Source organism: Panthera pardus, unplaced genomic scaffold (assembly GCF_024362965.1).
Source record: "Panthera pardus isolate Hobbes unplaced genomic scaffold, ASM2436296v1 HiC_scaffold_21, whole genome shotgun sequence".
NCBI classification, from domain to species: domain Eukaryota; kingdom Metazoa; phylum Chordata; class Mammalia; order Carnivora; family Felidae; genus Panthera; species Panthera pardus.
This window is the reverse complement of record NW_026526777.1, coordinates 7,157,557-7,183,293: the sequence shown is the minus strand read 5'-3', so window position 1 is coordinate 7,183,293 and position 25,737 is coordinate 7,157,557. Positions and strand designations below refer to the sequence as shown.

The 25,737-nt window shown below is 44.2% G+C and overlaps 1 protein-coding gene and 1 long non-coding RNA gene across 2 annotated transcripts in view; both read left to right on the top strand.

The window, feature by feature from the left end:
• Positions 1 to 22,272, top strand: part of RGS5 (regulator of G protein signaling 5) — a 50,679-nt gene extending 28,407 nt beyond the window's left edge. Inside the window, exons 3-5 of the mRNA XM_019465729.2 lie at positions 5,566 to 5,627; positions 15,027 to 15,193; positions 16,873 to 22,272. Of these exons, the coding sequence (XP_019321274.1) occupies positions 5,566 to 5,627; positions 15,027 to 15,193; positions 16,873 to 17,034 (391 nt within the window). The 3' untranslated portion in view covers positions 17,035 to 22,272. The remainder of the gene's footprint in view (positions 1 to 5,565; positions 5,628 to 15,026; positions 15,194 to 16,872) is intronic.
• Positions 9,860 to 14,307, top strand: LOC109276648 (uncharacterized). The gene is made up of 2 exons (XR_002084778.2): positions 9,860 to 11,111; positions 14,187 to 14,307. It is a non-coding gene; the product is annotated as an uncharacterized LOC109276648 (long non-coding RNA).
• Positions 22,273 to 25,737: the final 3,465 nt, after the last annotated feature.

The window sequence follows — 25,737 nt, the reverse complement described above, 5'->3', positions numbered from 1 at the left end:
CCCTAGAGACTATTGTGTGCCTCTCTTGCATTTTTCATGGTGACCATTGCAAGGCTTTCTAACCCTCTGTCAAACCCCTCAATGCCTTCCACCTCTTCATGTTTGGCCAATTTCCTTGCCTTTTAATTATCATGAAAAGACTGTGTTCTGCATGAGCTCGATCGATCTCTCTTCTCGCCACTTGAAATTTCTCTGCCTTTTTGTACCCATGTTCCTCTCTCAGAGAAGAAAATAAACCTTCTCCAGACTGAGGATATTTTTAACCCCCTCATCTTTAAAAAAAAAGCAATCCCTTTTTAAAAAAGCATTTCTACTTTTTCAATGTTTTTCCTTTTCTTTTTTTTCTTTTTCAATTTTTTTTTTTAACATTTATTCATTTTTGAGAGACAGAGAGACAGAGCACGAGGGGGGGCGGGGCAGAGAGAGAGGGAGACACAGAATCTGAAGCAGGCTCCAGGCTCTGAGCTGTCAGCACAGAGCCTGACTCGGGGCTCAAACTCAAGAGCTGTGAGATCATGGCATGAGCCTAAGCCGGACGCTTAACCGACTGAGCCACCCAGGCGCCCCACAAGGTTTTTATTTTTCTCATTAAGAAAACAGAAATCGAAAAAAATAGAAATGAAAAAGAAAAATAGACAAGAGCCGCCCACAGCCCTACCACCCATAGCTGGCGTCTGTTACCATTTTCGTGTTCTTAATTGCTCTTTTCCTTCTGGGGCCGTGTTCCACTCTGAAAAAACTCTCTCAGTCCCCCACTCCCACTCCTATCCCTTTCAATGCTTTCATGGGGGTAATTCTAGAAACAGAAAGGGTTAATCATGAAGACCATAAAACAACCAAAGCATTTATTTGGGGTCTTCTGGATGGCAATCTAGGAGATACAGAGCCTACCCAAATTGAAAATGTGCTCCCGATCGCTAGCGTGAAGTGCAAGCTTATGAAGTCAAAAACCACAAGGTTACGTAATTTGTTTTGAAAGAATTGTGATTGGTGCTGGCACAGTTTTAACTAATACACAAGTGGCTGATCAGCTAACAGGTGTGACCTTAGCTCTGTTTCGGTCCAAAGTAGAAGGATGTGTCCTGGGAGGTGGTCCAGGTGCGCTGACCAAAGTCACACATTTATGGTGTCGGGAGATGTACCTGCTTCCTCAACGTCTTCTCGACTCCATTCTGGGTCACTCCTTACAATGCTTACTTGGTTTTGAATCTTCTTTCGCAAAAGTCGCCGCTTCCAGGATCTTCTCTTCATTCTTTCTGGTCAGGTTGAAACCTTACTACCCACAGGAACCCTCTCAAAGGCCGCACCTTTGACTCATCACCAGGGGTTGACTCTGCTCAACGGTCTTCTCCCTCTCTGAGGACTCCCACTTTTGTTCATCCTGTCCATACGCGAGCATTTCCCCAGGCTGTGCCGTAGGTCCTCGTAATGAATAGTAAACAAATTAGCACAACACCTAAATTTAGTTTGCAATAACTGTTATCATGGCTTGTCATATAATCAATTGTAAAATGCTTAGCAGCTGATACAGATAATCTTCTTTTTAAATTTAATTTAAATCCGAGTTAGTTAACATGTAGTGTAATAATGATTTCAGAAATACAATTTAGTGATTCATCATTGACATACGACATCCAGTGCTCATCCCAACAAATGCCCTCCTTAATGTCCACCGCCCATTTAGCCCATCCCCCCATCCAACACCCCGCCAGCAACCTTCAGTTTGTTCTCTGTATTTAAGGGTCTCTTAGGGTTTGCCTCCCTCTCTGTTCTTATCTTATTTTTGCTTCCCTTCCCTTATGTGATACAGACATTCTTATAGTTCATTTTATACTCTAGATGTTCCTTTTCTCCCTCCCTCTGCCACTAATTTTAAACTACACTTTGCTGTTGTTGTTTGACCACTTTATAACTCTAGAATGACCACACAGAAGCAGGCTCTAGCTGTGAACAGTTACCAAGTGTTCCCATATGCAGACTCTGACCTGGTGAGCTGCTGAGTGAACATCATGGCCAGGATTACGTCTGTATGTACGATGTTTGGGCCAAAGCTAGAAAACGAAAGAGCATGAGCAGGGGAGGGGCAGAGAGAGAGAGAGAGAGGGAGACACAGAATTCGAAGCAGGCTCCAGGCTCCGAGCTGTCAACAGAGCCCAACGTGGGGCTGGAACTCGTGAACCTTGAGATCATGACCTGAGCCAAAGTTGGAGGCTCAACCGACTGAGCCACCCAGGCGCCCCCAGATGTTTTCATCTACATCCCCATCGTAGGCGCCCAGGTCACTGTTTACCATGGGGTAAGGGCTCAACAAATGTCCATGAAAGGACCTGAGCTGAGTCGTGAGCACAATGCCCTGGGGGAAGGAAGGGAGAACAGAGCAGGCACATCATGGCCAATAAATAACTGGGATTTCATGTCCCTTGTCAAGAAGAAGAGGATGTGAGAACATTGCCAGAAGTGTTCCAATACGGGCCAGGGACCGTGTGGATTAAAAAACGAGGAAAGAGGAACCCACAGTGTTTAGAGAGGTCAAAATACTTTCCCATGGTTACAGCCAGGATGTGTCAGAGTTGCCAACAGTCGTAGCAATGGTTCACGGGGCTAACATTTTTGAAATCGAAGGTTCGGTGTTATTTACGGTTTTCATCAACCAGACTGACTATGGGCACGCTGAATCATTGCTAATGTTTGCATTCATTTGATGCACACTTATTGCAGGGTAGATTAATGCTGTAGGGGATGCACCATTGGACAGGTGGAATGGGAAAAGTTCTCCATGACTCACCGACTCTACGTTTAGGCAGTGAGTTGCCACATAAGCGACTCAACGAGTAAGTGGCTAAGAGGACAGTAAAAGAGAGAGAACACTTCTGGTCGAGATGGTCACTTCCTGGACCAGGTGGCATTTACACTGGGCGTTAGAAAACACACGGTTCATCATCTCTGTAAATGTTTGTTTTGCCTTTCATGTGAACTGGCTCCCTCCCTTTCCCCCACACGCACACTCCGAGACCATGCCCACTCTCTGTGGTCAGCTATGACCTTGCAAACCGGGGCACTTATTGGCCATTTAGATCTGCATCTATCTTGTTTCCAAAGAAGTCAGACTTAATGAGGGCTGGCAAATTCTGAGAATCGGGACAGGATGAACCTCCGTTACCTCCTAGGCTGGTAATCAGAACACTGGGCTGTATGCTGTGGGGTATGTGTCCTGCTCAACTGTGTCCTTGAATCAATTTAGACTAATTTGACCCCCAGGCGGACTCTGCACATGTCCTTTTCAGGAATTTAATCTTGGCTGTGATGTACCGCTCATATTGGTCATTAGTCTGGTTCTAACAAGACCATTTGGGACAAATTGGATCGGGTAGCACGCTTAAGTCAAGTGCACCTGCTTATGTGATTTCTTCTGCCTGTGTTCCTCTGTGCTAACCAGAGGAAAAGCGGGGAGAGGAAGGTGATTTCATTTTAGGAGAATATTTATGAAATGAGAAAGAGGTTCAGTGAGGGAACCAGGCCTTTCCCTTGCTCTCTTTCTTTTGTCCAATTATTTAATGTCCTGCTCTTTCTGTCAACAATCAGTAGAGACTTGAAGGGGAGTCTTTTATTTTCAGAACATCACACCCACTGTAGTGAATTAAGAGGCAGAAAGCCTTATGGTAAAAATGTAGGTATGAAATAACATATGTATAGGAAAAGTTCTCAGTAGGGGGTAATAGAGAAGAGCCAAAAGGAGTTACGACCTCTAGAAAGCAGGTCCTTTTCTGGTTAGAAATAAAACGAGGCAGCAAAACATAGGGACATACTTGCAATCCCTTTTTCATGATTTCTCTTTCCTGAGCTCCTTTACACTAACCAAAAGAAAATGGGAGGAAGGAAGGCTGTTCACATCTTAAAAATAAATTTCCGAGGCATTAGTGTGGTGTTCTTGATCTGTGACACCTGTGTTCTTAACCAGGAAAAAAAGAAACCACCTAAGATCATTTCACCAGGTTTGTTATTCTTATTTTTGGCATGTTTAATCTTCAAATAGTAAAAACAGAAAACATTATGGAGAATTGAATAATTAAGACCCCAAATCTGCCCATATTCCATGATGAAAAGTAAAGAAGTGAAGGAGGGGCACCTGTGGGGCTCCGTTGGTTAAGCATCTGATTCTTGGTTTCGACTTAGGTCGTGGTCTTGCAGTTCATGAGTTCAAGCCCCACGTCGGGCTCTGTGCTGACAGTGCAGAGCCTGCTTGGGATTCTCTCCCTCTCCCTCTCTCTCTGCCCTTCCCCCATTCGCTCTCAATGTCTCTCTCCAAATGAATAAATAAACTTAAAAAAAAAAAATGAAGTGAAGGAAATACAGCACGTTAGCCAAAAAAATCTACTGCCATATTGGACTCCCTACGTAAATAAAGTGTATCTATATAGCAAAGCCTGGGCAGCAAAATGAAGAGTGGAATTAGCAAGTGTCTTATCAAGCTCAGCTGCTAATCTTAATACTTGAAACCCCAAGATAATATTAAAAAAAAAAAAAAACAGAAGCAGGAACAGTCCTGGACTGTCTGAACAGTAGATAAAAATAGTGAAGAGCTAAGGAAGTTCCAATTTAGGAAAAATACCTTCACTGGCCTTGCTATTCTAAAAAATGCCTTGTTACTTTCTTTTGATTTGACGGGGAAGGACTCCCATCACAGTGCAGGAGCGAGAGCAGGGGAGCCCCAGGGAGAGCACAGTCAGCCATATTTCCCAGACTGCACCAGCCGGACTTGACACAATCCTGCGGGGAGAGGGGAATTAGTGGTTATAATGAAATAGCTGCAGGGTTGCTGCATATATAAATGTTAAAATAAAAACAGCCAGAGGGGAAATCATATGTTAGCTATCACCTTCTCCTTTTGAGTCAGCATCTGGAGCGTTTATGGACAACATTCCTAGTCATGATGTAGACCACTTTTCTTCTCAGGAGGAAATCTTGCAAAAATCACTATCTGTCCTAACAGGGCAGGAAAAATGCACCCAGGTTTTTAAAAACGTAGACATACTCTGATCCCATTTCCCATGTGAGGCAGCATTACACCTTTCGCCTTCCAGCCTTAATGATGGCAGTGGGATGTGGATGTGGAATCAAATGCCCTTTGCTGATTAAATTATGTGGTTAAAGTGAAGCATCAGGGAGGCAGAGAACATGAGTTCAATCCCTATAACGGGGCCACTGGATTTCGTTCTGTTGCATTCGGGCCACAAAGGGCACAATTGGAGGTACTGTCATCGGATATACGAGAATATCAAGACACAGCTTCATGATGAATGGACTTTACTTCCAAAAAGAGACAGACCTAAACAAATTGCTCAAAAAGAGATGAAAATACACAATACAGATGAGGGACAGCAAACCCAGCCCACCAAACCCAATCGCTAGAAAGAAAATAACTCACACTCCCTTGTCCTGAGGATGGGTCACTGGTTGTAGCTTTTCTGCGAAAAGCAGATCCAGGACATGGTCAATGGATGTGGTTAGTACCCTTCTCATGGCGGTCACCTTTTTTTTTTTTCTCCCCCTTAATTCTTGATGAAGACCCCCACTGGATGAGGCTCTGCAATGGCGTGACTCCCTGGACAAGATCCTGCAGAACAACTGTAAGTTGGAATCGTCTTTTATCAAAGGTCAGGGGAGGGAACAGAGGCAAAAATCGCCTTTGTGTTGCCGGTGTCCTTCTCCAATTTGGACACTTCTTCAATTTTTCGTTTTTTCTTTTATTTATTTATTTTGTTTATTCTTGAGAGAGAGAGAGAGAGAGAGAGCACGAGCTGGGGCAGAGACAGAGGGAGACAGAGGGAGAGAAAGAATCTGAAGCAGGCTGCAGGCTCTGAGCTGTCAGCACAGAGCCCGATGTGGGGCTCGAACCCACGTACTGAGAGATCATGACCTGAGCCAATGTCAGATGCCTAACCAACAGAGCCACCCAGGTGCCCGCTTCAATTTTTCTGTGTGGACTCAACAAGGGAAGGATGCCCAGGGAGTGTGGTTACCCAGATCACAAGAAGACAAAGTTCTACTGTACTGTGAGAGAATGTGAAAAGAAAGTTGCTTGTGGACTCATGATCGCAGATTATTCTCCCATCTATCCTACTTATTCTTATGAGCCAGAGCAAGTGGCTTGACCTGTGTGTTTCTCAATATTTTTTAAAGTTTTTTAAACGTTTATTTATTTTTGAGAGACACAGACAGAGCACGAGTGGGGGGAGGGGCAGAGAGAGAGGGAGACACAGAATCGGAAGCAGGCTCCAGGCTCCGAGCTGTCAGCACAGCCCGACGCGGGGCTCGAACCCACGAACCATGAGATCATGACCTGAGCCAAAGTTGGACCCTTAACCGACGGAGCCGCCCAGGCACCCCTCAATATTTTCATCAGTAAAAGAGAGACACTGCCTTTTCCAGCTTAGCCTCATCATGGCTTGGTAAGGACTGGCTACAACAGCATGAAGAACAGTGGATTAGGAACCAAGATCGGGTAGGTACGTCCTAGTCCAAGCTGCTATTGACGGCTCTGGTGGCCTGACATGCATTGTTATCTCCCCCAGCCTTGGTTTCCTCTTCTGGTGCTTGCCTTCCTTCAAGACACGACAGAAGCACCAGCAAGAACCCGTTCCCACGCTAATACCAACAGAGCACTGCTTGCCTCTCCCCTAATCCAAATCCTTACTGATCCTCAAGGCCTGCGGTATCGAGGTTAAGGTTCCCCATGATAACAAGATGGCTGGTCTGCAGTCAAACTGAGGTCTTCTCCCCCGCCCCCCACCATGGGATTTCTACATGTAATCCCTGTGGCCGGAATACTTTGTATTCCCATCTCTGTCTGTTGAAATACTTCCTCTCCTATGAAAGCAGATCTGAATGCTGACTAGTCTTCCTTGGCCATCCAGAATGATTTACCCTCCCTCTGAGCTTCCAGAGAACCTGTCTGCGCATCTTTTCTGCTGCTTGATACTACCTACCGAGTACTTCTTCACCGCTGTCTCCCTCCGATGATAGATTATAAACTCAGGGACAGCCAAGGCTTAGCCTTTTGATCTGAACATCTTCCCAATAAGAAGTGCACGATATGGGAGAATAAGTATTTGTGGAATAGTTCATTTTGAGAATATGATTCAATTTAAGGTATCCAACCTGTATTTCTTCATCTTTGCCCCAAGAATGGCATATGAAACTGTTGGATGCTTTGCAAAAATAAGGATTTAAAAAATGCTTCTTGCAGGTGCATCATTATTAATAAGCACAGCATAGATAACAAAGAACATATGTTGAATCGTATATGAAAATTTTTTATGGCTCAGTTGGCTAAGCTTCTGACTCTTCATTTTGGCTCAGGTCACGCTCTCATGTTTCATGGATTCGAGCCCCGCGTGGGGCTCTGCACTGACAGTGGGGCCCTGCTGGGGATTCTCTCTCTCCTTCTCCCTCTGCCCCTTCCCCACTCGCACATGCGCGCGCGCTCTCTCTCTCAAAGTAAATAAATAAACCTAAAAAAAATTATGTCTTGTTTTGAGTAGGGCAAGCTTCTGCTTACCTGATGTAGAATCATTACCTCTTTGTAACTTTCTTAATCTTATCCACTTTGATTCTCTTTTTATCTGTTCGGCTAAACAGAATACCATGCCCTGACACATATAAAGTGTTCGGTAAATGTTTCTTGACCTAACGGGTGAATGAGTTCATTCATTTTGCTTCTTGGATCCAGAAATTCCACGAGGTTGATTAAGAGAAAAATATTTATGTTTCTCAATTGACTTATTTATTGTCTTACACAATGGTTTTGGGGCCAATTGCAACCAGACAGATGATATATTGCTACATTAAGAATACTAAGTACCTTGGGTCCAGGCATTTATTGCTAGGGTCAAGAAACCTGAGAATTAGCAGACCTATTTTCATGTTTACAAAACCATGAAGGAGAAGGATATATATTTGTGTGCCCATATCCAATCCTTTTCAGTCCCGCTAATCCTTAGGGGCACGTGTTCATATATTTCAGGCTTTTAGGGATGGGGAGCTATTTGGTATAAGAAAGATAGGGGCAGAAGTTAAATCAGAGGCAATCAGTGTTAACACCTTAGCGTTTGTTGAGGGTCTGAAGCCTTTCAGCTTGAGGCCTGAGACTCACACAGTAATATTTGCTACCTCTCAGTGGAGAAAATATACATTCACGTCAGTGTTGTGTAAACATGTATATATAATATTCACATTTCATTTAATTATATACGTTCCAAAATTACATATGCATATAGATGTGTTACACAGTATGTATCTGTGTATACGTGTGTGCACGTATAACTTTAAGTTCTACGTAATTATCCTCCTAAGTCATTAACGTTTTTCTTTAAATGTGTTTTGTCACTTCTGTTTTTTCGTTTTTTTAATGTGTGTGTGTGAGACAGAGAGCGAGCGAGCAGGGGAGGGGGGCAGGGGGAGAGAGAGAAAGAAGCTTGAGCAGGCTCCATGCTTAGTGCAGAGCCCATCTCGGGGCTCGATCCCACAACCCTGAGATCATGACCAGAGCCAAAACCAAGAGTCGGAGGCTCAACCAACTGAGCCACCCAGGCGCCCCAGGAATTAACATTTGAAGACTGGGGAAATTAATTTCCCCTAGTGATAAATGGAAAAGCACTTGATAACCATTCAGGTCAAAATTCTTCCTTTGAAAGGGTCTTTCTTTATATTCAAAGAAGCTCAGGTGAAAAAGAGAGGTTCTGGTATGAATAATGAGATCTTGCAGAAAGAGTGGAGACCCATGCCCTAAAAGGGGGGGGGGGGGTGCCATTAGTAAACAAGACTGCCTCTCTCTCGAAGTTTATTCCTCTGCCCTTACTCTCCGTGTCTCTCTCTTCCTCTTTATTTTTCCATTCCACCCTCTCCCCTGGCTTCTCTCTATGACTCCCCTTTTTGCTCTGTGTGTCCCTCTTGCCATGTTGTCCCTGCTCTCCACTTCTCGCTGTCTCGTTCTCCCCAGAGAAGGACTAACAGAACACCAGGCACCAGAAACCTGAAGAGACATTTGACCTATGCTCCCGAACACCCGCTGTTGTGCCTCGTGAATAACTTTAAGCCAAACTTGAGCAACTCAGCTCTCAGGAAATGTTATTTGAATCTGCTAAAGCTCATGGTCTGGGGTCAGAAATAGCTAACATTAGCTGTGAATGATGCAAAATAGGTAACCAAGAAAGGTACGTTTGAGAAATCTATGCGTTTGAAACGCCACAATCTCTGCTTGCGTGTTTGATTGGATAAACTAAACCATTTCACCTCGAGGAGTGGCATCTTCGTTGATTTACAGAGAACATTTGGCATTCTGTTCTGCTCATGCAGGAGGTTGCCTCACAATTGATATGGTTCCCCAGTATTCCTTAAATCCACATTTTTCTTGAGCGGAAATGAAGTCAATTGGTACCTAACCTCTTAAAAATTAGACAGTTAAGGTCCTATTCAATCTTTCCCAACTAACAAGCTTTCTCTTGCTTTTCCTCATTTAAGAAATCATTTTTAAGCCTCCAGTGTATTTAACTCTGTTTTGACAGTACGTCAATTTCTTACCTGTTTTGTGTTCAATTCTGCAGGTGATGACACCTGTATTCATTAGGTCTATGGGACAAATGACCAGTGTGCTGCTCATTAAACACAAACACGGATTGCACGCGCAAGTTTAAATAAAACAGTGACATTAGGGGCGCCTGGGTGGCTCAGTCCGTTAAGCGTCTGATTCTTGGTTTCGGCTCAGGTCGTGATCTTGCGGTTCGTGCATTCGAGCTCTGCATCGGGCTCCATGCTGACAGTGCAGAGCCTGCTTAGGATTCTCTCTCTCTCTCCCTGTCCCTCCTCTGCTCACTCTTTTATCTCTCACTCTCTCTCTCTCTGAAAATAAATAAAATTAAAATAAAATTAAAAAAAAAGACCGTGACATTAAATTCCTTCACCTGACTGTCTTTAAGAGCCAAGGAAGGGGGCGCCTGGGTGGCTCAGTTGGTTAAGCCTTGACTTCGGCTCAGGTCATGATCTCACGGCTCGTGAGTTTGAGCCCTGTGTCTGTGCTGTCAGCTCAGAGCCTGGACCCTGCTTTGGATTCTGCGTCTCCCTCTCTCTCTCTGCCCCTCTCATACTCTGTCTCTCTCTCTCTCTCAAAAATAAAAAACACACATTAAAAAAATTCTTTTAAAAAAGAGCCAAGGAAGAATGAAACACAATCCAGTAGCAGCGGGAAAGTTTATATGCGAATTCTTTTTTTCCCAGGAGCTCCAAAAGGTCAGAGCATTTCCTGAGACACCCTTGAGATTTGGACTCGTCCTTGGGGAATGGAACAGCCCAGATCTAGCCTTCTCTCTCTCTGTGTCTCTTTTCCCTATCTTTGCCTTCTCCTCCTGCTTCTCTCTCTTTGGTTTCCAATATTCTCCCTCCTTTTTTGTCTGGCTCATCTATGCCCTCCTCTGACTCACTGGCAGCCACAAATTCCTTCAAAGCAATAATAATAATAGTATCAGCAATAGGTTACTTGTACTGTTTGTTCACGTGTCGGGCGCTGCCCCACGCGCTTTCCATGTAGTGCTTTACTTAAGGAGCGTAATAATTTTAGGGCTTCGATACGATAACAATCTCTACTTTCCAGAAAAGGAAAGTGAGGTGAGGTAACGTGCTCATGAAATAAAACACTACCGTGGTAGATTTATTTTTCTTTTAGCTCTCCGTCCTTCGGCTCTGCGATGTGGGAGGAAAGGCGTCCCTTAGTGGGTCTTATTTGGCTCAGCGTCTGTCTATTCGATGTGAGGCACAGATGTGAGGTGGGCGGGAAGGAGAGGCGAAGGTACGTGAAACTCAGACCTTGAGCGCGAAGCCTGAACGGCCTCCTGGAGAAGACAGGCATGTCAGGGAACAGCAGCAACAAAAGGATGAAGAAAGCTCTTCTCCCATCACCATCCAAAAATCTTCAAGAGCAAGTACAGGGCAGTGTACCTCCCGTCTGAGGCAACCTGGGAGCTGGCTTTTGAATGATGGCAAACACTGATTTTAAATTAGGCATGAGTAAAAATGATGAAAGACAGTACTTCCTGAGCTCTCATTATGTTCGACACCAGGTAAGAGCTTGACGTGAGTTGCTGAGTCCTTAGGACAACCTTGTCACGTGGGTTCACGTGGGTTCCATGATTATATCCGTGTAACAGAGGAGGCAGTTGAGGCTCAGAGAGGGTGGGTCACTTGCCCCAGTTACCGAATAGTGACATTTCTGAGTGGTGATGTGGTGAAACAGGACCCACCCGAGGGCACCTTGACTCCAGAGCCCGTGCTCGGAACCGGCAAGCTATGTCATGACACCTGTCACCTATCCACTCATGACATTCCACCATTTTTCCTCTAGGAGGGGAGATTTATTCTAATCTCCCCCCTTTAATACTTTTTTAATGTTTATTTATTTTTGAGAGACAGAGAGACAGAGCATGAGTGGGGGAAGGGCAGAGAGAGAGGGAGCCACAGAATCCAAAGCAGGCTCCAGGCTCCGAGCGGTCAGCACAGAGCCCGACGTGGGGCTCAAACCCCTAAACCGTAAGACCCTCACCTGAGCTGAAGTCGGACGCTTAACCGACTGAGCCACCCAGGCGCCCCTCGCCCTTAATATTTTTCCTTTATATACCCAGCTGACTTGGATTTGTCTCACACTCCTTTTATTTTCCAAGTGGTTTTAGAACTGGCCTCATTTCGTCCTTTGGTAGGGCTGCTACGTTCTTTTGCTTAGATGTCAAAAGTGACACCATTCCTTAGGGCCAGCTCTGGGGCCGTAATGTGGGTCAAAACCCAGACGGTTCCCACAAGACCGGCGATCAGGAGGTTTCATCTGCTTCCTAGTAGGGGATGCCCGAAGACGTGTGTTGAGAAGTATCCTGGGGTTCTGTGCAGGCTCAGCAGGGGAGGACGCAGGGATTTCTCAGGGATGTGTGCCGAGGGCCCCGTGCGGTGGGTGTGGAGTGCGAGGGCAGTGGTGTGGGCCAGAGATGATGTGTGCGTTACTTGAAGACTAGACACGTTTCTCCTGGAGTCTCTTTGGCTCTGACCCAAGAGGACTTCCTCAGGGCTGATGGGAATTGAACAGAGAGTCAAGGAATGGCCCACTGGAAAACCAGAGGCGAAGGAGGAGAAGGTATCTGGGGAGTGATTTGAGGGTCCTACTAAGGGGCCATCCAGAGAATTCTCAAAAGCCAGGTGAGAGAAAGAATAGCTTTAAGCATCTCCCCGGACAATGGAGTGAGTTTAAAGCCGGTTATGAGTCTCTGATCAAAGTGTGTGCATTGATAAAAAGCCCTGAAATAGTGTTGTAGAATTCAGTGAGAGTGATAAAACCAGTGCCCAGGAAATGGACTGACTTCACTGGAAAGTTATTTTCCAAGCTCAGCCCCCGGATGCCTGGTAAATGTTAATATTGTTCTGGAGTCCTGGCGTGCGTCCTCAGGTCATAAATACCAATGCTTGGGAGGACTGGGATTTTATCTGTACCTTTTATAAAGACTTGGAATGGGTGATTCAGAGAGACCGATAGGTTGTGGGGACAGGGGCCTGATGAGAATACATTGGCCACAGACTTAATTCTGTGAAGTTATAGTTTCTTCCAAAGTCTTGCATGGGTGTTCGTAAGACTTCACTCCTGCTATCATTTCCCGGCCCCTAGAAAGTCCTGGGCGTTTTTCCATTTCAACAGAGGCTACCTGGCACCTTTTGTTTAAGAAACAGTGAAAACTTTAACTATGACAGAGAGAGAGAGATCTAGGCTTTATTTCTTCTTTCAGCATATATGGTGACTCCTGTGTCACTAAATTATAACAAATGGTGCTAGAAATAGAGTGCAAAATATGGAAAGGGAGAGAAGGAAAACACACCCGATTTTATCTAGATATGTGTTACCAAATGGCTTTACAGTAACTCTCCTAGCGAGGTTTCCAGAGCAAATTGTTCATCATGCCTACCATTGCTCCCAGCTTATTTTTAGATGTCGATCAATAAAAAAGGAAAAAGTCTGGGGCACCTGGGTGGCTCAGTCGCTTAAGCATCCAACTCTTGGTTTTGGCTCATGTCATGATCTCCCGGTTCGGGAGTTCGAGCCTCGTGTCGGGCTGCGCGCTGACAGTGTGGAGCCTGCTTGGGATTCTCTTTCCCCCTCTCTCTTTTCCCCTCCCCTGCTCATGTTCTCTCTTTCTCTCTCTCTGTCTCAGAATAAGTAAATAAATTACAAAAAAAAAAAAAAATCTTAGGTGAAGTATAAAAAGAGGGGACTAAAATGCAAAGTGTTTTTGTTTGCATCCAGAAGTTGCTAATGACTCTAATCCAAGTTACTTATCACCTAACCATTCTGTTTCTTTAGAATTGAATGTGGCTGCAGGGGATGGTAAGGGGTGTGCAGACAATAAAAATGTATTGAAGGTAAATTGAAAAAAAAAAAAAAAAGACAACTACGTATCCTGGTTTAATCGGCACCGGTGCTGGGTGCGTGTTCTATGAAATCAGTGAATTCCCACATATCACCCCCTATGGAGGGTAGGGAGGAAAAACAAACACAGCATCAGGCCTAAGAGCTTCTCATATACACATTTGTAACAGACAAATGTATGCATATATATTACATGGATGGATACATATTTTGAAACAAGCTGGAGTCCACATGAGCAACAGCACACCGAAAACACAGTAGTTGTAATTATATTAAAGCTAACGTGTTTTAAAAAACTGACGTATTGGGGCACCTCGGTGGCTCAGGAGGTTGAGCGTTGACTCTTGATTTCAGCTCAGGTCACGATCCTCAGGGTCATGGGATCGAGCCCTGCATCGGGCTCTGCACTGAGTGTGGAATCTGATTAGGATTCTCTCTCTCTCTTTCCCTCTGCCCCCGCCCCCCTCAAAAATAAATACAATGAAAAAAAAAAAAAAACAACCACTGACGTATGATTGACAGGCATAGTAACTCCTCGGCGGGTGGTAACTTCATTCAGTCCCTTCCTGCCTGTCTTCAGGTCTCAAACAGAACGTCCCTTTCTCATGGGGCTTTCCGCCAACTTAAAATAAAGTTAAGTCCCTCCTGTTACTCCGTTACTATCTTTCATATGGTTTTTCCTTTTTTGTGTGTCAATGTTTCTTGTGTTTCTTCCTTTTCTTCCTACTTCCCCCAGAATCTGGAAGCTCCATTAGGGCAGGAACCTTGACAGCTTTACTTACCGTTGTGACTTATCGTACTGCCTGGAGTCTAATAACGGCCCAAAAATCATCGATAGAAAAAAAAAAAAGAAAGAATTGTCATGCACACGATAATCAACGTCAGTATTACAGTGCCAAATCAGGCTCCAAATGTATCTTTTTCCTTTTGGTGACTGAAGAGTATCCAGAGTGGCGTTAGTGTTCTTAATATTCCTAGATGGTCTTACAGGTAAACCTTTGTCACCAAATGCAGGTTCCTGGATTTGAATCCTGCCTCTGCCACCTACCAGCTGGTTACCTAAGAGCGAGTTACTTGATCTCTCTTTTATTTTTTTTCATTTTTTAAATGTTTATTTATTCTTGTGTGGGTGGGTGGGAGACGGGCAGAGAGAGAGACAGACACAGACTCTGAAGCAGGCTCCAGGCTCTGAGCCGTCAGCACAGAGCCCGACCAGGGGCTCGAACTCACGAGCGTGAGACCACGACCCGAGCCGAAGTCGGACGCTCAACCGACTGAGCCACCCAGGCGCCCCTTGATCTCTCTCATGTCATTTTGTAAACACAGGACACGAATAGCACCTGCCTCATGGTTCATAAGGGGAATAAATGAGAGTTAACATGTGTAAGGTTCTTACATGAGTGACAGAAATATGTAGTAAATAAATCCAGGCGATACAGCAGGATACAGTGTTGGTAAGCAAGGAGGCAGATTTATAATACATTTACAATCTATTTTGGATAAACTTCTAAAAAATGTATGGATAATATGAAGGACGCATGTATTTATCCATCCAACCAAACTTTCCCCTCGCTAGATGGGCTTGCCAGCTTCAAAAGTTTCCTGAAGTCTGAATTCAGTGAGGAAAACCTCGAGTTCTGGCTGGCCTGTGAAGACTACAAGAAGATCAAGTCCCCTGCCAAGATGGCCGAGAAGGCGAAGAAGATTTATGAAGAATTCATCCAAACGGAGGCTCCTAAAGAGGTAGGTCTTGATGGGTAGGTGAGTGAGGGTGGTCACCGTGGGCTGAGCTGCACGTCAGGGAGGATGGGAACCCTGCCCCGGGCTCATCGGCGGTGGTCGGCAAACATTTGTGAGGCGAATGGATGCGGACATTCTAATCCCAGGCTTTCCTCCACGTGTGACTTCGGACGGGTTCTCCCATCCTCGGTACCCTTCTCTGTAAACATCTCACGTACGCGTATGTGTGTGTGTACCTAGAGCATGCTTAAATGTTTATTTATTTGGCGGGGGGGGGGGGGGGGGCGGGGGAGGGGCAGAGAGAAAGGGAGAGAGAGAATCCCAAGCAGGCTCCGTGCTGTCAGCGCAGAGCCCGACTCAGGGCTCCATCCCACGAACTGTGAGATCGGGAAGTGAGCCAAAACCAAGAGTCAGACGCTTAGCCGACTGAGCCACCCAGGCGCCCCTGGCACTAAGATTTTAAAAAGAGAAATGGCCACGCATAGTTGAATGCGTGGATGATGTGCACATTGCCGATCGTCAGGCGATCATACCTGGTTACTGTGATAATATTTCCCTAGCTCAGCAAACACGTGAATGTGTATCAGAACGATCCATTAGAGGGGGCCTGCTCACAAAAAAGTAATAAAACCAGTAGAGGCTGCACGCTGCTGGATACAATGTGTTAGAGAGAAGTAAAGGCATCCCTTCTTTTAAACATTAAGATTAGGAGAGCGTTTTATACTTTTTTGAAATTCAACCATTCTGTGTAGGGTTGCCTACCTAGCTCAGTATATACTCACGGTGAGAGAGGAAGAAGCATTGCTTTAGTGTGACAAGAAGAATAAAAGGAGGGGCGCCTGGGTGTCCCAGTCAGTTAAGCCTCTGACTTTGGCTCAGGTCATGATCTCGCAGTTTGGGAGTTCGAGCCCTGGTGTTAGGCTCTGTGCTGACAGCTCAGAGCCTGGAGCCTGCTGCGGGTTCCGTGTCTCCCTCTCTCTTTGCCACTCCCCTGCTCATTCTCTCTCTCTCTCTCTCTCTCTCTCTCTCTGAATACAAATAAACACTAAAAAAAAAAAAATCAGACACTCAATTTTGACTCCGGTCATGATCTCACAGTTCGTGGGGTCGAGCTCCGCATCGGGCTCCCCGCTCACAGTGTAGAGCCTGCTTGGGATTCTCTCTCTCTCTCTCTCTCTCTCTCTCTCTCTGCCCCTCTCCTGATCGCACTCCCTCTCTCAAAATAAGTGAACATTTTTTTAATTAAAAAAAAGAAGAAGAAAAGCCTGGGAACAGAGAGGTCTACATTACTGTGTCGCCTCCATCCTGTCCCTCCTGAGCGTTAGCGGGCATGTAACTTGACCTCACCGGGCTGGGGTCCCCACATGCAGAGTCAGGCCCTGGACCTCAGCTCTGAGGCTGTGCTGCATCGTTTCCTCCTGCAGAAAGCACTCCGGCCCCTCTCACCATGGAAAATCTTACCACAGTCTCAACTCCTTTTATCTTGGAGCTTGGAGCCCAGCTCACGCCCGCTGTCTTGCTTCACCCCACTGCCTATAAAACAGAAATGACATTTCTTCTCACTTCTTAGGAGCCTCTTCCCCTTATGAGTTTATTGGTGACCAATTCCTGTCCCTCCCCACCCCCCCCCCATCAAATCTTGCCACCTGGGCTGACTTGTGACCTTGTTTCTCGGCCCGCAGGTGAATATCGATCACTTCACAAAGGACATCACAACGAAGAACCTGGTGGAACCGTCCCCGGGCAGCTTCGATGTGGCCCAGAAAAGAATCTATGCCCTGATGGAAAAGGATTCACTGCCTCGCTTTGTGCGCTCTGAGTTTTATCAGGAATTAATCAAGTAGTAATTTAGTCAGGCTGTGTGGATCATACAGTGAGTTATTTCCTCTGTAATAACCCTGCATTCTCCAGCAATCTAATCTACATTAGCTTCCCATAGCTGCTTCGTTCGAAGATACCCAAACAGGGGAAAATCCCGGGTGGCGTTGTTGACTCTTTCTGTGCACATTATTTTGGATGTTTATCTAGTGTCTGAATGCCTTCCTCTCCCATTTTCTTCTTCCTGCCCCATTCTTAAGGATGTTGTTGTCAACGCTAATCACAGTCGCAGGAAAATTCTGCTTACGGCAAGGAGACATAAGAAAAGAATATGATACCGTAGAATGTGGGTCCATTTGGTTTAGGTAATGGATCTCTATCCACCCAGATTGGTACGAAAAAGAATGTGGATGTGGAAAGACCGATTTCAAATGAGATCCATTGATCTCATTTGTTGTTTTCATTCTGACCCAGGGGGAATTATCCCTCCATTTCTGACCTTGGTTACTAAAAGGTGGTAAGAATTTTATGAGGCAGCCATTATTTGATTTCTAAGCAAATACATTATTTAAAATATCAATCTTCCCTTCAGAGCCTCTTTGCATTGGCTGGAGATCACTAGCCAGAGATATAACCATAAATATGTTATGTTTATACAAAGTCAAGCTGAACACAATCCATATTGGTTCTTTCCTTGTACCTCTCTCATACCCCCCACCAAGTTACCAAATGTTGTATTAAATCAACAACCTGACAATGGAGTATTTAATAAATGTGTATATATATATATGCATCTAAGTACGTAGGCCCAAAGTTTCCATTTTCAAATTAGTTTAAGTCCCTGTGAGTATAAAATTCCAAACTTTGCAACTCCACTCACGTAAAATACAACAGATGCCGTCCAGCGCGATTTCTCTTACCGCCACATCAGGAGAGCTATCCACTAAAATGGGAAAACTTTGTCAGGCCTACAAATGGCTAATTACCCTATGATGCCATCTGTTTGTTTAGGGAATGGCGATTATCTTCAAAAGAACAAATTATCTGTAGAAAAATTAATTCGACTGTGGAGGCTTTCTGAGATAGCATTCCGAAGGACCCCACATTTTGCGAAACAATGTGATTTTTTACCAACTCCATCTCTCCCTGCCCTGTTTTGCTGCCCATGTTAGTGGGTTGTACTCGTCTTCAAAGTGCACATTTATATCCTAACGTGCCTTGCACACAGCTGATCGATAGGCCGTGGTATTTTTTAGCAGTTTTAAACTTTTAATTCCATCTTTCGTTATTATAAGTCTCACTAGATTTTTTTCTTATCTCTAGTAGATTTAAGTAATGATTTACATAATTTAGTAATAAGGAGAATCAAGCTAAACTATATTTGAAGCTAACCAGGAGGAGGATATTGAGTTAATTTGAAAAGAACTTGTTAAGGATTAATAAAATTCTGAAGTGTTTAAGGAGAAGATTACATTTAGTCTCGTATTTACTCCTTTTATTTCCCTTTCTCTTCCACACACTCCTGGTTTTCCATGTTTGTAGCCTGTTTATTCAATTACTTCCTGAGAATATCGTTACCATATCCTTCAGGCAAACACTGGCTGTTTTTGTTGGCTTTTCTCTAACTTTGCTATTTCAAAGGATACCATATGCACTTCTGAATACTTGCTATTTATTTCACATTCTGAAAGTGGGCTGGACTAAGTGGGTCCACGGTCAACAGTTGCCAGTGTGGTAAGAGTCCACTCACAGGTGTAGACATTGCTCACTGCAAAGAAGCTTGTCATAAGCAGTCGACAGCTCTCACCGTGAGCATGGAGACATCCCTGCCATGTGCGTTTGTGTAGAAGTGACAGGCGACTCAGATCAAAAATTCCTGGTACTGCCTTCCTCAGCATCCGTCTACACTGTCCAGATTAGCATAAAATCTCCAGCCCTTGAGTTTCTCATGCAGCTAGAAATGGAAAGAACGCAAGGATCTAGGGGAGTTACTGTCCTTGAATGCCAAAACATTTTTCAGAAAAATGTTCGTTGAATTAAAAATTCAAAATTTTTGATTCGCATGATTTGAAAGAGCCAAGTGGTTGCAAACGCTCAGAGAATTTGCTAGATGTTACAGAGCTCACCCAGATGGTTGATGTTGCACAGACCCAGATCAACTGGATTCACAAACTGCACGCCCTCTGGCGGTGGGGAGGACTTGTCTGTGGACGGTAAAAGGGAGGCCTTCACCTTTTCAGAGGCTGAACTCAGGAGGCAGAGGGCAGGAAAAGCACCATGAGGGCAGGGCTGTGAAGGAAAATAAAAATGAATGCTTCCCAGCCAAACAATGACCTGTAATAGAGACATCTGTATATACTATTTTAAATTTAAAGTAGTATACACACACAATAGAAACTATTCTAACATATGAAATGAAAAAATTAAAAGGAAAGCAAGTATCACAGCCCCAAATGAGAAAAGCAAACATATCAAAATTGCCCTAAAAAAGTTCTTTGAAACCTTTGAAAAGTGTTTTTAAACTTAGACAAAAGAAAATTTTAAAAAACTCCACAGTGTTACTGGAAGTTTCCATGGTAACACAAAGAAAATAAAATTCGTTTAATTCTGGGAACTTAGAAAAACTGGGATGATCCTTCCAGGAAAATAAAAACCTGTGTAATGTCTGTGTCTCACTGCCTCCCCCTCCTCCCCCCCTCCTCCCCACTTTTTCTTGAGTAAATTGCTGGGAAAGCGTGAAACTTAATGCAGGAGTCCTGTGGTGCTTCGGTTCTCCCTCCCTTGTGAAAATGTAGCTACAGTTGTAAGTGATCTGGGATGTACAGAGGTAGCGGAACCAAATTGTGGTCAATGCGAAGAGGCAGCTACGCCTCTCCTTCTTGAAGGAAACCTAAGATGAGGCCAGGGAATAGCCTGCATCCTAACTTTCTCTGCCTGGGTTTGATACAGTTTGGGCTTGGTGTCAGATTACGGTCCCAACCGGACCAGAATAAAGACATAGACTGTTGATTCTAGAGGAAATTAGGAGGCTGTGTTTATCTACCAAAGCAGTACTTGTTCACGCAAGCGACCCCCTACACACACACACACACACACACACACACACACACCCTTTCCTTCTCCTGGCTAGACCTTCTGAAATGCAGAACTGAGACATTTCAATCATTGTGCTTTCACATCAATAGCATCAATTGTATGGAAATGTTCTGTGCCTCACCCCCCACACCCAGGGAGGGTGGGGGAGGGAGGGACTCAAGTTCTCTAGCGAATGAGCTCTCTGCTCTCCTCTCCGTAGATTTCAGTTTTTCGTGCCTAATGAGAAAAAATTGGTGAAAGGAACTGTTTTTATTTTTATCCTCTACAAATATGTAGCTTTGCTGGGTTGCTGTGTGCTCTCTCTCTACTCCCTTTGGGTGGGATGGCGTTACCAATTGCCTCCCAAAGAATAACAAGTGTTTGGAATGTTTGGAAGTTTCCATAAAACCTTGAGCATCAGCAGATCAACCGATCCACCAACAATAATTCTCTGCCAGGGCTTTGTCATCTGTCCCATCACAGATTAGATAATAAAAAGTGTTTAAAGGGAAATTCTCTATTTCAGGGAAAAGGTTTTTTTTATCCCTGAAATCATTCCCTCCAGCAATCCAAACATTTCCTGTTTCCTGGGAATTTAGCAAGTCTGGGAGATAAAGGGCCAGGAGAAAAGGGAGAGAGGACAGAGGGCCGGTGAAGCGATAAGTGCCCAGGCCTATAAAGTTAATCCATTTCCTAGGAAACATTTAAGAATAGCTCCTCTTGACCAAAACCAAACCATTTCTTTCTGTCATCAACACGATTTGCGGAAAGACATTTCTTGACTCATAGTGCAGCTCAATGAGAAACTTCCTCTTAAAATCCTAGGGAGTCTCACGGGGCGCCTGGGTGGCTCAGTCGGTTGAATTTCCGACTCAGACTCAGGTCATGATCTCATGGTTTGTGGGTTTGAGCCCCGCATCGGATTCTGTGTCTCCCTCTCTCTCTCTGCCCCTCCCCCGCTCATACTCGCGTGCTCTCTCTCTCTCTCTCTCTTTCTCAAAAATAAATAAATATTAAAAGAAATTTTAAAATAATAAAATCAAATCCGAGGCAGTCTTGATTAGAGGGAAGAATCAATATGGCGGATCTGCTGTCCCCACTTGGCTCACCTGCGCCAGGGAGCAGAGAATGGAGAACTGGGTTTCTAACATCTAAACGTCTAAACCCAAGAGCCAGGCAACTCTCTGTAGGTTCCAGACGTGAGGTCTTCACTACAGCCCGACTGGATCGTCATTACACTTCTCTGGTTTTCTGGTCTCCTCATTCTATGAGACAAGTACGTACCTAACGGTTTTCTTGGAGGAGGCCGAACTGCTGCTTGTGTCAAACATACTTTCAAGCAAATGGGGCATCTGGTAGACCAGAGTAATCGCTACCCAAAGAAAGGCTTTCCCCAGCCTCAATGAGCCATCCTGGAACTGAAAAGATTCTTCCAACTGAGGGGACATTTGCAGCTTTGAATGGAGACTCAGAGCAGAGAGTGAAGGGGGGGAAAAAATCTTTGGAATATTATCCTCATCTCACAGCTGAATAACAATAATAATCTTCTTATCTGATTTTTCTAGTAGAGAAGATACGCATCAAACTTTTTCATATCCGGTTTAAGAAGCCTCTTGCCAGGTACTAGCTGTCTCCTGAGGTATTTTCCCTCCCCACCTCACACCTATACCTTCCCTTCTTCTCTCCAACCCCCCTCCATAAGAGGAAACATTTAAAATAGGTGAGTGTAACCACAATCGTGTAATAACCGATACGTTAAAAGCATTTAATTTCCTGTCTAAGGAAATGTGTGAGCAAAGGGATATGCTGAGAAATTTTCCAATGGAGGGAAATTATCTGGATCATTTTTTGCCAAAAGTTTTATATATATATATATATATATATATATATATATATATATATATATCATATAGTATCAGGGCATGGGAGAACTGAATTTTTAAAAATTGCAGGAGCTTACAACTCATCTCCAGGATGAGACAGAGAGGAGGAGAAATGAAAGGCTGGAAATGCATCTGTCAGCATTTATCCCTTAGGTTTTTCATGTAGAAACGGTTGTGTTTATCTTCTGAGTTTGTATGCAATATGTTGTATACTATGCGACTCACACTTCTTGATAAATAAAGCACCCAATATGTGTCTGTAACCATGATCACATACATTTTATTAAACGTATATCTGTATCGCAACCTCCTGTGAGTCCTTCTTGACTCCTGCGTACGTTTGCTGTGAACCTGCCCCTTAAGATAGGCTTCTTTGTTCACTATCCTCCTGACCCCAGGGGAGTACTCCTTCCATTGGGATGATCCTTATCCTAACAAGCATCGATTCCAATATAGCCTGCCAGCAAAACTCAGAAAGGGAGATACAAAGTGACCCAGCCCCATGCACTCCGTTGACCACTTTCCCTTGCATTCGAATGACAACTTCTTGACCTTGCTGTTCACTGTTAGAACGAAGCCCATGATACCGTTTGGATCCTGCAGTTTGGGGTGAGTATCATCATTCCTTTCTCCCCTTGCACTCGTGAAAGAGCTGAGATCCCGGTGCCTTTGCAAGCAGCTCAATTCTATGACCTTAGACTTGGTGTTCGGATGGTGTAGGTAATGGGCTGAAATTAATCAACTCGAGGGATGGGGACTGGGGAATGGGGAAAGTTTGTGTACAGAAAGAAGCATAAACGGGAGAAGATTTGCAGGGAGAGACAATGACGAGAGTCCGTGTGTGTGGGAATGAGAGGGATTGGGAGAGAAACTGAAGAGAATGTCTGTCCTGGTCTCTGACAGTTTCCTCGGTCTTCCAAGTCCCCACGAAGCCTAACTCCATTTACTGTAGATGCAATGGCCCCGAGAGTCATTGCATTACCACCTAATCTCCTCTTTAATTATCTGGGATGCGTTTCTGGGAGTTTCCATCAAGAAGTATTACTAGAGGAAAGACCGTTGATATGTTTTTTCCCCCGTGGAGAAGAAGTGATGTTCTCAAGATCACTATGAATTAGTGGCAGAACAGGGTGACTGCCTCTCAGGCACCTGTTTGTTCTACTAGACCAAAGGAACCACGTGCGATCCCTCACAGCATTAGGTTACTAGTTCTTACTTGAGTAGAACAGACTATACCAATACTGCCCAAGTGCAAGTCCATGCTCTTATCTGTCAGTGAGATAAGCCAAATTCTCCAAGCTATATGAGCTCTCAAGCACATTTTGCTACTTTTGCATTTTTAAATCAGTAGTATCTTGAAAACCATTTTGCTCATAAACCACTTTCCAAATCTTACCTTACACCTTCTCAGATAGCTTCCCAATGCCTCCGTGCACTTTTCATTTGAATGAGTCTCATCGGGTGAATTCCTGGTCCAGTTTCCAGGCTTTTCCATTTTGTGGTCAAGTCCTACCTTCTCAATGTTATAACTTGTTAAAAACTGTGGATGAAAATGTTATTAGAAAGCAAAGCTTATGAGGAGGCCGCCATTGCTTAATCTTTGGTAGCCAGGGCTCATTGATGTTCCCTTATTTCTTATAAGTGAATATTTATTTTGACCGCTTTTCATTTAGCAGCTAAAGCCATCACTTTTGTATCTACTTGCGTTTCTCCAACAATTCTGCTGAGAATGAGCAGAGAGTGATAAAGGAAGAATCCAGATTCAGGAAATGTCAGCCTTGGAATAGACATTACAAATGCCGTCTTATGTTCAGGATGAAAGTGTGGTCTTCCCCACTCTGCAAAGTTCTTCTTCAGCTAAGATGCCAGCAGCTGGGAGACAACCCTTGAGAGCAAAGGGGGCGTCCACTTGCCTAAGGAAGTCGGATTGCCCTGGGTGATCAGTCCAGTCCAGCTGTCACGAAAAACTGCCCTGCCATCCTAAGAAATTGTGCTTCCCAATCTTCATTTTAAAGATGAGGAAATTGAGGCCCATGGAGGTGAAATGGTTGGCCCGAAGTTACACATCTGGATAAATAGCATGCATCTTACAGATAGGCTGATTCCCAGTCTGGGGTATTTTTCCTATGGAGTGAAATTCATGGTATGCCTCCTTCACATATCTATAAGAGTGAGTGTTCTTAAAGTTGAAATCAAAGAACTGTAAGACACTAGAGAAATGAGAATGTAGGGCTGGCCCAGAAAAGCTGTGCTTTTCAAAAATATCCACCTTTCCTCTATCTCTATAATAATTTTCTCAATCAAATGTCCTTTTGGGTTTAACAAAGTGCTCATCAAAAGGCAAAATGCCCTCTTAGAAAGTTACCAGCTATTCAATGCTAATGTGAATGAATCCAATGGGGTGAGACACATTACCAATTTCTCAAAACCTTCCTGAACACAGCCAGAGGGAAAGAGTGTTTTGATTGAGGGAGGAGATCTATCTTTTATAATCTTATTTTTTGAAATCTGCCCAACCCTCCATGTTCTACATGGCCCCATTCCCTGACAGCTCGAGGTAATAAGCCAAGATTTACGAACGCAAAACAGTCTTTTATCCAAATATTCTAGCAGCTATTATGTATTGTTTTACTCTTTACCTGGATTTGAAGAACTGTCAAGGTCATCATGCTATAGATCTCAACTACCATTTAGCGTTTATTCCATTTTGTTGAGCTTTGTCCATCCTTTGAGTGATCTCCCTTAAATGCGAATTCTCCTATGAGGAATAACACACAAAATCTTTAACAGCTTTAACGTCAAGGGAGAACACAGCTTATCTGATCATGTCACTCCTCTTAGGATTTATCTGGTCGTGTTATTTCTCTGTTTAAGAGCTTTCAATGGCCTTTCATGCTCTTCGGCCTCCCAGAACGCCTGGCCCAAGAGTAGAGCTTGTAAAGACTTATGTGCACCCTTCACCATCCATTGATTTACATCTCATATTTCTATGTATTATTTCAATACTCGAGTCTTGAAAGGCAAAGTACAAATTTCACTTAAAGCATCCCTTGATGTCTATCAGCTTGTCATTTCCAATATTTGACATTAACCAATTTAAGTCAGTTAAGCGTCCGACTCTTGATTTCAGCTCAGGTCCTAATCTCACGGTTTTGTGGGATTGAGCCCCACGTTGGGTTCCGCGCCGACAACGTAGAGCCAGCTTGGGATTCTCTCTCTCTCCCTCTCTTTCTGCCCCTCCCCAGCTCATGCGTGCTCCCCACCCCTCTCAAAATAAATAAATACACTTTAAAAAAATAACTGATTAATTAATTGACAGATAATAACATAACCACTACTCTTGTATGGGATGCCCTCAAAAATTACTCTTAATCTTAGAAGTTGGTTTGGACTCTAAGAGTTCGACTGCCGCTGCCCTAGAGGCTGGCATCCTAGATCCTCAGCCTAATACATAAAGGTCTCTGAACCAGCCTTTCACACCATCTTGCAGAACTCCAAGAGCACCGTGCCGGCTCATGCTCTAGACCTCAGCGAGGCAATCCCTCTTACAATACCTGCTCTATCTCACCTAGCTAATACCTACGCATTTAAGAATTAGAGCACAGACATCATCTTCCCCAGGGAGGCTTTCTTCATACCCATCAGATCCCACTTAACGAAAGGGGGGTCACATTCCTCTGATCTGGCGTGCTTCCACTAAAGACGTGTCCCTACCAATTGGATAAGACGATTGTGTGGAAGACTTAGGGACTTCTCTTCTTTGAAGAGTGT